The 12215-nt window shown below is 48.2% G+C and overlaps 5 protein-coding genes across 5 annotated transcripts; 3 read left to right on the top strand and 2 right to left on the bottom strand.

The window, feature by feature from the left end:
- Positions 1-393: 393 nt before the first annotated feature.
- FOMMEDRAFT_164549 (uncharacterized protein) lies at positions 394-1013 on the top strand (the record flags this gene model as incomplete). Its single annotated transcript, XM_007261510.1, has 3 exons — positions 394-489; positions 551-810; positions 862-1013. 2 exons carry the CDS (start codon positions 394-396, stop codon positions 698-700), a joined length of 246 nt encoding a protein of 81 aa, XP_007261572.1. The 3' UTR covers positions 701-810; positions 862-1013.
- Positions 1014-1980: 967 nt separating this feature from the next.
- On the top strand, positions 1981-3266 carry FOMMEDRAFT_130767 (Clavaminate synthase-like protein; the record flags this gene model as incomplete). The annotated part of the gene is made up of 7 exons (XM_007261511.1): positions 1981-2056; positions 2100-2124; positions 2189-2276; positions 2376-2495; positions 2525-2920; positions 2942-3145; positions 3210-3266. The coding sequence occupies 7 exons, from the start codon at positions 1981-1983 to the stop codon at positions 3264-3266; spliced, it is 966 nt and encodes a 321-aa protein (XP_007261573.1).
- A 78-nt stretch (positions 3267-3344) lies between these two features.
- Positions 3345-4312, bottom strand: FOMMEDRAFT_164550 (uncharacterized protein). Its single transcript, XM_007261512.1, has 3 exons — positions 3767-4312; positions 3646-3708; positions 3345-3585 (listed from the first exon to the last, which is right to left on the bottom strand). The coding sequence occupies exons 1-3, from the start codon at positions 4226-4228 to the stop codon at positions 3478-3480; spliced, it is 633 nt and encodes a 210-aa protein (XP_007261574.1). The 5' UTR covers positions 4229-4312; the 3' UTR covers positions 3345-3477.
- A 1394-nt stretch (positions 4313-5706) lies between these two features.
- FOMMEDRAFT_100987 (RhoGAP-domain-containing protein) lies at positions 5707-10854 on the top strand. Its single transcript, XM_007261513.1, has 9 exons — positions 5707-6541; positions 6593-6746; positions 6806-7035; positions 7091-7251; positions 7302-7480; positions 7530-8408; positions 8466-9431; positions 9481-9687; positions 9739-10854. The coding sequence occupies exons 1-9, from the start codon at positions 5930-5932 to the stop codon at positions 10758-10760; spliced, it is 4410 nt and encodes a 1469-aa protein (XP_007261575.1). The 5' UTR covers positions 5707-5929; the 3' UTR covers positions 10761-10854.
- A 750-nt stretch (positions 10855-11604) lies between these two features.
- Positions 11605-12063, bottom strand: FOMMEDRAFT_24945 (ribosomal protein 60S; the record flags this gene model as incomplete). Its single annotated transcript, XM_007261514.1, has 3 exons — positions 11605-11646; positions 11702-11806; positions 11872-12063. 3 exons carry the CDS (start codon positions 12061-12063, stop codon positions 11605-11607), a joined length of 339 nt encoding a protein of 112 aa, XP_007261576.1.
- Positions 12064-12215: the final 152 nt, after the last annotated feature.

The following is a 12215-nucleotide window of genomic DNA, read 5'->3' on the forward strand; positions in this document are numbered from 1 at the left end:
AGCATATTATGATGATTTCATTTATACGAACAACTATAAAATACTACGCTAATAAGACATCGTGTCTATGAGTGACTATATTTCGTAATAATCCATGAAGTTACGAAGGTGTTTGCTCTCATCATGCATCCCTTGCTCTGCATTTTCCTTGTTCACTGTGTCCAGAATCCCATCTCCTTTCACCCATAATGACAATGAATGCCATCATCAATAACCCTCACCAGCAGAACTTTTATTATTGCCTTTCTCAAGTGAGCAGCAAACAGATGGCTGGTAGTCTGTGGTAAGGTGGATATGTTGCACAGTCTGGTTTTGCAAGGTCTCTAAATCACGTGCTCGTGCCCTGTAAAATAGCCATGCAGCCCAGCCTTAGCCCTGCTCCTTTCGACGGTCATGAGTAGAGCCGCTCGAATCACTCTTGCTGTTTCCGCACTCTTTGCAGTAGGCACTATCGTCGGAGTTCACTATATGCAACAAGCAGAGCACGAGGTATGTTTCCCGTTTGTCGTGCCACGCGTACGGAAATTTGATTAGTCGGCGATTCTGTCAGACAATGTACAAAGGAGTAATTCGCGATGACGCACGTCGACAAGAGAAAATACGGCAGCGAGAAGAAGAGTTACGCGAGTCTCAGAGGAAACGAGAACTTTATGAACACGTTCAGCCCGTAAATGGGTCGCGGACTTCACCAGCAGCATGACAATGTATCGAGCATTATTGAAAGTTCTACAACGATCTATCCATCGGTCTTTCAATACACTGTTCAAGTATGATATCAAGTGCCACTCATTAAAGGGTATTGGACATTATGTACGGTGACACCTTAATTATAGCAAGCAATCCTGACGGTAGCCATAACAGTGCACTCCAAGACGCCTACTCATGTCTGAAGATTTCGGAATCGGGTGATTGTTCGTTCATTTACATAAACTGACTGCATAAAGAGGACTTCATGTTCTTGTGGACTTAAAGTCTAGTTATGCGAAATGTCGTAATCGGTTATTCATCACAACAGTGACGTCTCGAAAGTCAACGAAGTGATGCTGGTACACTTTCTCGCTATATCTATCGTTCGATCAGTCCAACAGTTCTTGACCCATCGACCAGAGAATTCGACAAAGAATACATAAAACATGTCGTCATTCTGCGTTTATTTCTGAAGGGGGCATAGCAAAGTCCCAAACCGCGTACGATCCTATCATGTCAATGTCTTCCTATTCCTCTGGCGAATAATGAAACAATCCTAGCGCCCTGGAGCTCGAGCGAATCTCCATTAGGCACGACTCGGACCGTGAGATGAAGAGAAATAATTTCTCCAAGTGGTTGTTTAGATACATTCCGCACGGCAAGAGGAGCAAGTTTCTGATCCACTATCTGAAACTCTTCTGAGTTAAAAGACTCAAAATGTTGCCATTCAATAACTTTGACCGCTTCTCCGCACAATTTCCGACTTAATATATCGAAGCTGTGTCTGCCTGCGTATCGATGGGAAGGTGACGACCTACCGATTCGATTTCGACAAGCAAAAGGCGCGGGCTACATGCTTCGCGGATTCCATCGGCGAAGACTCTTCGGTGGTGTCAGTTTTCTCAATAAATCAGCACTTTTCGTGCGTAGCATACATGATTACCGTCGTGCAACATGTATACCCAGATAAAACCCACTGACACGTGTCCCTGATGACTTTGGCGAACGTCCAAAGCTCCACATTCGTAGGATATACTTTCTTTCAATGACGGAAGGCGAGTCGCTTATCCGATCACTCTGACTTGCAAATATTCTGAACATTGGTTCCCCTTTACCCGTTATGGCGCCCTTTGCTAGGCTCGTAGGCCTTGCGTCGGTGACGTCTTCACAGGTGTATCCCGTGCGTAGTCAGTTTATGCGCATGGATGTAAAATCGCAATATCTTGTATCCTTCGTCCTCAAGTATAAAAGGGACGAGTAGAAATCATTTCAGAGCTTGCAACCGAATTAAATATGCCTGAAATCGCATTACCTCCATTCCCACAAGACGTAACAGCCCACGCTCTTCTCGTAATCGACTACGAACTTTGTCAAAGCCGGAGATACTCCAGGAACTGAGAAACTCTGGAAAGCCGCAACCGAGCTTGGGTTCTGGTAGTGAGTATAATGAGTTTGATTTTTTGTTATTTGCTCCTCTTTGTTCTAAGCGAGTCTGTTTCAGTCTGAAGAATCACGGTGCCAATCCTGAGGCTGACGGGATGTTCGAGATGAGAGCCGCAACTATGAAGCCTTCCATGGAGGAAAAATTGGTATTTGAACAGGGGGGACGATAGGCAGTTTTTCGAGTGGATGTTAAAGGTTGTCTAGGCATCCGCCCTCAGCTCTGATTGCGGAATTACAGATACAAGGCGGCACGAAAGAACGCGACGGACGAACACGGCAATCTTGATACGGTCGAGTTTATTAATATTTCCAAGGACGACGGACTCGCGTATCCCAAGCCGGTCCATCGCACGTACCCTTCAACCGTAAATGATCGAATGGAGTCCACCATCAGACCCTTCGTGTGCGCAAGTCTCTCGAAATCAATAACACCGTTTTGTCGATCTTCGAGAAGAAGCTTGGTCTTCCGCCTGGTGTACTCCTGAATCTTCATGCGCTGAGCGATCCTAGCGGCTCAGAGGCTCGCTGTATTAAGAATTCTCCGAAGTATGTCGACGGGGGCGCCGAAACAAATAAGAATGCGAAATCGGACAATGTCACATTTGGAGCACATAAAGACTTCGGATCACTTTCCATTTCACATAACAGGCTGGAGGGACTACAAGTACCCCCACTGGGAAGTCTTGACTGGCAATACGTTCGTATAATCCTGGACTATGCGATCTGTAACGTCGGGGACACTCTGACACTGCCATTTGGTGGAATACTCCGCTCAAATCTGCACCGTGTTGTCTAGCCACCAGGTGCACAGGCGGCGCACACACGTTGGTCCGTCGTGTTCTTCACGAGGCCAGGTAACGAGGTTCACCTCCATCCTCTTACAAATAAGAGTAATGCGATTAAAGCCACCGTGTCTCGTATGTTCCCCGAAGAGCGGGCCAAGTATGAACCAGACGCAACGGCCATTGAGTGGTTCGCTAGACGCATAAGGAATCAGAGGATTAAGAATAGGACGGTGAGTAACTACCTGGGAAACTCGATCAGAAAAACGTGTTGTTGATGCATTAGTACTGGTGTAGGGTCCTGAAACTTGGCGAGCGAGTAGGGGGATGGAACACAAGCCCGAGATAATCTGATCGCCCAAACAATCGCGTGCTTTGTTGCAAATTCGTAGTACACGTTAATTAGAAGACTCTTTGGCGATAGATGAGGATTTGACGAGAGCTTCTTTAATCGCGGAATATATCAAATAAATATTAATTGATATGGGTTGAAGGTACATTGAGAATAATTATGATCTACATTGGCTGAGAAAAGAAACGAAAGGATCGCGGACACGGAACAATATTAAACGAGTCGCTCTGGGTTGTCCTTACGCTCAGGAGCATCCGCGGCAATATGCTGTTCGAGGTAGAGTCTTTCCTTCTCACGTCCCTCGCGCGCTTGAACAAGTTTCTATAGAAAAAGAAGATTAAATCCCGGAATTAAAGGCCTTGCTGAATAGGGATCACTTACAGATTTAAGCGCCTGAATATTGGCCATTAGGGAGTCCAGTGCTTGCTCTGACATATCAGCCATCTGCAGACCAAAGGAAGCAATCAGCATTGTACTCAAAATTCGTTCAATCTTTGCTTACGGCGTCACTGGCTTGTTTTCCGACTTCCCGGAAGCGCTCTGAATGCCATTCACTCGACTGAGCGGTGGGTTCGGTAGAGACGTAAGCAGGGGCTGGAGACTGAGCTGAGACAGTGGTAGCCACTACGGCGGGAGCCTGTGCAACTGGAGCAGTAGTTACTGGCTGACTGCCCTGTGAAACAGGCTGCGGCGTATTCCAATTCTGTGTGGGTGGCGGCGGTAACTGTTCACGGCGTCGGTGGCAACCGAAATGATTTCCAGACCAATTCTTCCACTCCCCATTGTGAACGTCGGTAATTCTACGGTCACCTTCCTCACGGTGTCTTGTCCACCAGGCGTAGGCACCGGCGCCGAGTGCGAACCAGAAGAGACGGGGGAAGAATCTGAAACGGCGAGGTCCGTGAACGAAAGCGTAGTGGTAGTTCATGTTCCACCTTGGGATACCGCTAGGATGCATTGACATTGAGAATTGATTGTCAACACGTAAAGCGGGATTGCTTGGCCGAGAACTGAGGTGTTCACGATGATGCAGGTGATGTGTGGATTGGCGGAAAAAAGCAAGAAGAGTTCCGCGCTATTTATCTTGTCTCTCCGGTGTGCCGCGACGCTGCTGCTTGCGCAACATTAACGGCGCATGACAGTTCCGAGCCGTCGCGATTTGCTATGCTGAATGAGCGTACATGTATGCGTATGTGCACGGCACCGGCGGCATCGGAACCATATTTGGACAGAGTGTATTCCGGACATTGCCGTCCGAAAGGCCGATATGACGAATAAGGAACGGAATTCACCACTCCCGAGTCCCCTTGTACATACAAACAAACATTGGATACTGATAACTTATTTTAAATTACAAACTTACAGGGCAGAATGCCGATGCCCTCGTTTTCCATTTATGTATGAGGGTCGCCATTCGTCCTCTTACTTTCTTGAGTGATCCACGTAATTAGCCCTGTGGGTGTCTCAGTGTGCCCTTCGGGGACGATTGAACTGTGGCAGTTGTTGCGCTAATTAATTTAGAATGCAGTGGGGTCGTTATGAGGCCAAGATGAATCTGGGTGGTTAGTGTTGGCTCTTGAATACACCTGTGCAGATTGGGTGTATTTTGAGGAATTGCACCACCTTACTTTAGGTGGAGTACACTATCAAAGCATACTATCCTGTACAGAAGCTGGAGTGCTCCACTCATGTAGAATCGGTAGACCGCTACCAAGAGCAGTATGCGTACATGCATAACCCACAATAAGTTTGCCAGGAATTAATTCGCGTTTCTGTGGAGAGGTATCAGGTAGAGAACCAATCAAAATGACGCAATGAATGTGATTAATACTATGGTAAAAAAGAGATGCCACTTCTGAAAGGATAGTGTATCTCAACCTACATGCGAACTAAATAAAATCCACACTAGCATAGTGTATATCGGTGTGTCTGTAGTGCAGGTCGTCATGGGGTTTTTTTCGCGTCAATAATATGCTGATAGTTATCAGTTAACATTGATTAGTGCCTTTGTTTGAGGTGAATGGGAGGTTACATCGGAACATTGAGGATTTTGATACTGTCCACAATTTTTAAACAGAATACGATGCGGTGGGCGATTTTCTAATTGATGAGTCCTCAGAACCTGGAGTGTCTGGCAGTCATAGGCAAGCAAACGGGATATACGTAAGAATCCAAGATAGTGCAACAAGGTGACCTCGGGTTTGGTAGCTTCCTTCGGAACTATAGAGTAAAGAAAAGCACAGTAAAATACTACAAACGATGCTGTGATGGAAACTCGCGGCTTTGAGCCCTGGTGCTGGGAAGAGGAAATAAATGAGAGTGATGGTGTTGAGTATCTGGAGAAAGATCAAGGGACAGAACACGTGGGCGTGATCGTGACAGCGTCGGCCTCGATTGTGTGTTATTACTGACACTGACCCTCATCGCCAGTGTGGACGTGCCCCTCTTCGCCTTCGTCACCGTCGCACAGGCTTCTCTTCTTGAAGCGGCCATTCACGCCGTTTCTCTGCGTCGGAATCATCCAACTGAGCTCAATCTGACGTATCGCAACTTGGCGACGACGCGGCATCGGCAACGCATTGACACCAAAGTCGCTAATTTGTCCCTTGGCGGGCGTGCCCGACACTCTTCTTCGTTACTTTTCACTCCCCCGTCGCTCTTTTCCATGGATTCTTCTTCGTTTCCTGGTGAAGTCCAACAGTCGCAGCAGCAGCAGCAGCTGAGGGAGTATCAGGCGCAGTTGCAACAGCATAGCGCACATCAGCTTGATGCTTTGCGTTCGCCTCTGCCAGACTCTTTCGCTCGATCTCCAACGAAGCATCATCCTCCAGCTCGATCGCTGACAGTTGGTACGGCAAATGAACTTGACAGGAAAAATACGCCGTCCAATTACGATGTTCATCCTCACGCGCGGAGTGAAGATTTGAACCATGGTCGGTCGGATAACTTGGCATTGAGCTCGAGCCCCAGCGGGAGTCCCATGCCCGCATTCCATTCACTCAGCAGGCCCTTGACACCGAATGATAAGGGTAGCGGTGCTTCGTCGTCAAATCATTCCGAAGACGGGTCGGGGAAGGCAGACGATTCAACTCTCAAGCGTTCCAGTGTTGCATCCTTGTCCTCGGCACCTTCAGGTGTGGGATCAAAAGCAACTGGCAATGCATCTGGTGCTTCAGGTTCTGCTCCCACCATCTGCGCGGCTTGCTCATTGCCGTTGGAGGGTGCATTTGTAAGGGCTCTGGGGAATGTATGGCATCTTCCATGTTTTAAGTGCAGGGTACGTATCCAGCCCATTCAACAAGCCGATTTGCTGAACGGGTATGGTTAGGACTGTGATGCTGTGGTTGCTTCGAAGTTCTTTCCTATTGAAGGTCCCGACGGCAAACAACAGCCACTATGCGAGCGGGATTATTTCCGTAGACTGAACCTCATTTGTGCCAAATGTGACCAGGCATTAAGAGGCAGTTATATTACGGCTTGCAGTAAGCGCTTCGCCGCTCGCTCTTTCCACACTTCTCTCATATTAGCCGATGAATTTCAGACAAGAAATACCATGTTGAACATTTTACGTGTTCAGTGTGCCCGACAGTCTTTGGACCTCAAGATTCTTACTACGAGCATGAAAATGACGTTTACTGTCATTTTCACTATTCAACTCGGTTCGCAACCAAATGTGCTGGTTGCAACAGCGCTATTTTAAAGCAATTCGTGGAAATCAATCGTAATAACCGTGACGAATGCTGGCATCCGGAATGTTATATGATTAACAAGGTCAGGCATCCTATGACGTAGATAGGACATACTTTTTGACACTTTCAAATTTTAGTTTTGGAATGTCAAAATTAGTTCGAGGAGACCGACGAGTTCCAATACCTCCGCGATTGATGTGAGCGAGGAGCCTTGGAAGGAGGAAGAGGAGAAAGAAACGGCGCAATCGCTTAAAAATAAACAGGTGCGGATGGAGCAGCAAGTATATCGCATTTGGACGTAAGGATCCCGTTCTTTTGGACTATTGAAGATGGCTCAACACTTTATAGCGTTCTGTCGGCGTTCGAGGAGTCGAGTGCGGCATGCATTTCAGACATGTTGAGACAAGTTAGCAATGGACAGTACTTGGATGCTATTCGCATGGCAGAGAAATTTATATTGCACGTCGAAGTCCTGTTTGCGACAATTGACGATTTGGAGACATGTTTCTCGCGGCTAAATTTGAAAGGCACGCAGAGTATATCATAAGACAATTATTCATACTAACCTATATGCAGGTATGTCACACGTTCGCGAGGCACGCCTTCTATGTCGAAAGACTGTGGATCTTTTCACACTCCTCTCGAAGCCCCAAGACAACCAAAGACGGACTGGCATGACCCAGGATCTGTTGGCTCTCGTGACAGGACTTGCTCACTACTTGAAGATCCTCATCCGGATAGCACTAACGGGCAGCCTCAAGCTGGAGCGCGACCACTCGGTGCGAGAGGCAATGACGAATTTCCTCGACAAACTGCATCTTCTTGCTGTCGAGGGTGGTAATCCAGGTGCCCGTCGGGTTATTCGAGGCGGCGAGAGGCATACAGGCGATCTCGGTGGGGCGGATAGTACGCACGGTGTGACATATGGCTTCAAGAGTTTGGCTCCTGAGCTTGCGGGCGAGTCTCCCTTCAGCGATTCCCCTGACTCTACTGTTCCACTGGTAGAGCGTCTTTCGATCAAACCACCTTCAGATCTTTGTGCAAAATGTGACGTTACGGTCGAAGAGGATTGTGCACGGCTGGGTACGTATCAGCGCTGGCACTCACATTGTCTACAATGCTCGGTGTGTGGGAAGGCGTCTGCACCTCCTATTCCGAAGGAAACGCCAAGGGACCCTGGCTCCGATGACAAGGAAGCACCTCCGCCGAAGGTGTCTACTGTACGTCGGGCACCTGCAAACGTTGACATTTTCGTATATGAGCCGCAGACGGCGAAAGATTCTCCATACGGGCCTGTCCCCACTGTAATATTTTGTTTGGACCATCAACGCGCAGGATCAGTTGGTGGATTTCAGGCTGTGACGAGGCTCGAGCAGTATGCGTTTTTATTGAATGTCGCCTTACGTAGATTGTCCTACCTGCTAAAGCGGAGGGGAGTGCTAATTCCTCCTACACGTGAGTCACGCATATTGCAAGTTTTGCTTGACCTCCGACTAAATGCTTTATTATTAGCGTCTGCAACTGTTCAGCCGCAACCAAATGACAGTCTCGAGCAACAGTCGTATCTCGACTCAGGTAATATTCCTCGTATGAAGGCGGTTCACCTCGATCGTAAACAATCTGCAACGGCTCGTCTACCAAGGCATTCAACAATCATAGAGTCGCCATCGGGAAAGACGGCACAGCCTACTAGTGTCGCTAATGTTACTACACAGCGAAATCTCGTACCACCCGCTCAGGCGCAATCTGCGATGCCTTCAGCTGCTCAAGCACGGTTGATGAAACCGGCTCAACCATCTGGCATACAAGGGCCGCCGACTTCCCCACTTCCACAACAACAGTCTCAGCCTGGTCGGCCACGACTAGCAGCGCCAGGTGCTCTTCCTGGCGGTTTGTTTGATGATAGGGGTCAGGCGCTTCGTCCGGGCTTTGCTCGCAATAACACTGGTGTTATGATTATAGATGAGTCCGCTCCGAATTCGCCCTCCGGAGGCATCGAAGATCCTCCAATTGCTCGTTCTGATGATGGCATCACGCTGGCCGACATACCGCAGCTTATTGAAGCGGAAGAAGCACGCAAGCAACACCGAGCGCTCCCATCGCAAAGCACTATCCCGTTGATTGCGGAGCTGACACCACTAGAGCTGATGATCGTCAAACATGCTGCACTTCTGGCACTTAGTCGCTCTCCTTTGAAGAACGAATTCGAGCTTGATGATCTTTTGGAGTACATCGAAGTCAAGAAAGGTGGATTCTGGAACAAGTTTTTCAAAAAGGATAAACAGAAGAAAGGTTGGTCTCCCCAAATCTTTAAACTCGTGTTTTCTGATGCTAAGTCCCCTGCAGGAGTCTTTGGCGTTCCATTAGAGATACTAATCGAGAAGGAAGCTGCTGATTCTGCCCTTGGAGCGTCTCGGGCAGCAACTCTTAGGGTTCCAAGCTTTATTGACGACGTCATCTCTGCTATGAGACAAATGGGTCAGCGAACCGTTGCTCTTGTCCCCGTAACTTGCTGATCCTGTAGTAGACATGTCCGTCGAAGGCATTTTCCGCAAGAATGGCAACATCCGTAGATTGAACGAGCTGACCGAAGCGATTGATCGCGATCCTTCATCTGTCGATCTCACTCAAGACAACCCTGTCCAGCTTGCGGCGTTGCTGAAGAAGTTTTTGAAGTCCCTGCCGGAGCCTTTGATGACTTATAAACTTTATCGCTTGTTCATGGCTGCCGAAAGTGAGTAGTCGCTTACATTTCCTCTAATCCAAGGTTTAACGCAGCCCTTAGACTTGCCAAATGAAATCGACCGCATACGATGTCTCCATCTTGTTATGTTGATGCTTCCCAAAGGTAATCGAGACACGGTGGAGGTCCTTTTCACGTTCCTTAAGTGGGTGGCCTCCTTCTCTCACGTTGATGAGGAGACTGGGAACAGGATGGACTTGCACAACCTTGCAACGGTCATTAGTCCTAATATATTCCGGAGTAGCCCAACTAAGGGCAATGACACAGTTCGGGTGGAGAGCTTCGAAAGCATCCGTGTCATGGACAGCTTGCTCGAACACCAAGATGAGTTTTATCTCGTGCCAGAGGAATTTCTACCCTTGTTACACGATCAAGAGTACTTTGGTGGCGCGACGGAGTTACCCAGCAAGGAGTTCTTGAAGAAATGCGATGCGTATCATCGAGTGCGCGCGAACGGCCGGACGCCTCAGGGGCTCACCTCTCCTGTATTGGGCTCGGGTTCACAGGGAATGACACCAAGTGGAAGCGGGTCGTACTCGAATATGACACGAGACGCAAGCGATCCTCGTCTCGCAACTCACCGGTCTGATCCCTCGATGACGCGAGGGCGGCAGCTGTACGGTGAGCCGGGAACGCCCGGCGCTGGAGGGCGGAACGGCTACTTCACTCAGGATCTTCCGCAAGGTCCATCCAGCTCGGGGTCTCCGTCTGAACAGCCACCACCGCCCATACGAAATGGGCACTCGTCTCGTCAGCAGTCTCCTCAACCGCAGCCACGGCTACCTCATCAACCGTTCTCGCATCCTGGGACAAACGGGCCCCTGCCGACAGCACAGAATTTTGGCTTCGCTGCACAGGATCTTGAACGTGGTGGAGGGCAGCAGCAGTCGCAACAGCAGTGGATGCAATCCATGGCTCTGTCTGGTCCGACTCCGCAGCAGCAGAATCAAGGGCCTTCATTCACTCCGAGTACGTCACCTCGGTCTTATACCCCGCGAACAAGTGGCGAACTTGTACGAAACAACTTCGCAGCTCCAAACGGTCATGCACCATCACGGACTTAATTTCTACTGTTGAGGCTAAAATTGACTTGAATTACCTAGTCTGGTGGTACTACAAGCGCCTCCCCATTCCTTTCCTAAATCCTTCACTTTCTTTAAAAAAATATCCCGCCGCAAATCTGTATTTTTGGACGTCAATGATCTTATATCCACTTTGACCCACGCTTGGACCTTTGAACCTTACTATTCCCTTCATCGTCTTACGCGCAATACCCTTGAATGAGCATGTCGCATCCTTCCCTTTCTTTCTCTTCTTGGTTGCGTTCCTTTTCTTCTACGTATCCAAGTCTGTTCTCACCTTTAGTTCACTCTTTTCGAGAAACCTTATGCTCAATGCATCTTTATTTCTTTATTTCGTGGGTTCATCGAAGGTTATTTGTTTAACAAGGCAAGTACCCTGATGTTGTACAGTAACGAATATTACCAGACCGTCGTGCGTTGTGAAGTGTAAGGAGTTGCAATCAGAATAAAATGTTCGAAACTCGGAGTTTGAAAATGCACTAAGACGCGACACGTCAATCACGTGCATGCAGTGCAGGCCTTACTGGTGAATCATTGAATGTCTTCTGAATTTCATGAATAACTACCAGTCTACCATAGCTGCCCATCATTGTAACTTATACCTTCTCATATGCATCACATTACGATGGAAGACCAATGAGGTCGAAGCTTCAGTTAGACAAGATATTCACGCAAGTTGATGCCCCACACCGTGCTTATAGTCACCATGTTAAATACGTGCTTTGCATCGTTAGGACTACAGTGACGTTGCAATATGCTATGAGCGAGATACAAGCTGGTGAGGGAAGATGTATATAAAGGAGAGAGGTAGTCTTTTTGGAAGCGCTTAATCGAAAAGACCAAAGCCCATGTCGTCGTCGGACTCCTCCTGTTGAATTTACGGTCAGCAATGAAGCCTAATGTATTTGAAGAAGTTTTCCTACCTTCTCCTCTTCCTTCTTCTCCTCTTCTTTGGGTGCTTCTGCAGCTGCACCACCCGCTGCCCCGCCGGCAGACGGAGCGGCAGCTACTGCACCAGCAGACGGAACCTTTGTTAATGCAGACATCAGATAATGCTCTACCCATACTTGAATATAGAAGACAATGTACGCACGGAGGCAAACTTGGAAGAACCCTCGGTGATAAGTTCAGCAATGTCTTTACCCTCAAGCTCAGAAAGGAGCTTGGAGAGGCGGTCGTCGTCAACATCTGCGCCAACCGAACCGAGCACGTGTTTAATGTCATCTGTCGACGGAGACGACTTGCCACCGATTTGCAAGAGAAGATATGCAGCGATGTAGCGCATTTCTTGAGCGGATTATTAGTTGATTGAAATTGTTTGTCTTCGGCAATGATCGACTCACTTTAGATGTTCAGAAAGTCTTAAATGGGCAGCCGCAAATCGCTATAAGCTCGTTAGAACGAGTTTAATGTGTACGATGCTATGGCGTTGACACA

The sequence above is a fragment of the Fomitiporia mediterranea genome (assembly GCF_000271605.1).
Source record: "Fomitiporia mediterranea MF3/22 unplaced genomic scaffold FOMMEscaffold_1, whole genome shotgun sequence".
Lineage (NCBI taxonomy): Eukaryota > Fungi > Basidiomycota > Agaricomycetes > Hymenochaetales > Hymenochaetaceae > Fomitiporia > Fomitiporia mediterranea.

Excerpts from the sequence above, each read along its gene's own strand:
- FOMMEDRAFT_164550 (XM_007261512.1), bottom strand. The coding sequence starts at position 4,228 with ATGTCAATGCATCCTAGCGGTATCCCAAGGTGGAACATGAACTACCAC. Across the intron at positions 3,709-3,766 it reads GAAAACAAGCCAGTGACGCC|ATGGCTGATATGTCAGAGCA; the intron begins GTAAGCAAAGAT and ends TTTGGTCTGCAG. Across the intron at positions 3,586-3,645 it reads ATATTCAGGCGCTTAAATCT|AAACTTGTTCAAGCGCGCGA; the intron begins GTAAGTGATCCC and ends CTTTTTCTATAG.
- FOMMEDRAFT_100987 (XM_007261513.1), top strand. The coding sequence starts at position 5,930 with ATGGATTCTTCTTCGTTTCCTGGTGAAGTCCAACAGTCGCAGCAGCAG. Across the intron at positions 8,409-8,465 it reads AGTGCTAATTCCTCCTACAC|CGTCTGCAACTGTTCAGCCG; the intron begins GTGAGTCACGCA and ends CTTTATTATTAG. Across the intron at positions 9,432-9,480 it reads CTCTGCTATGAGACAAATGG|ACATGTCCGTCGAAGGCATT; the intron begins GTCAGCGAACCG and ends ATCCTGTAGTAG.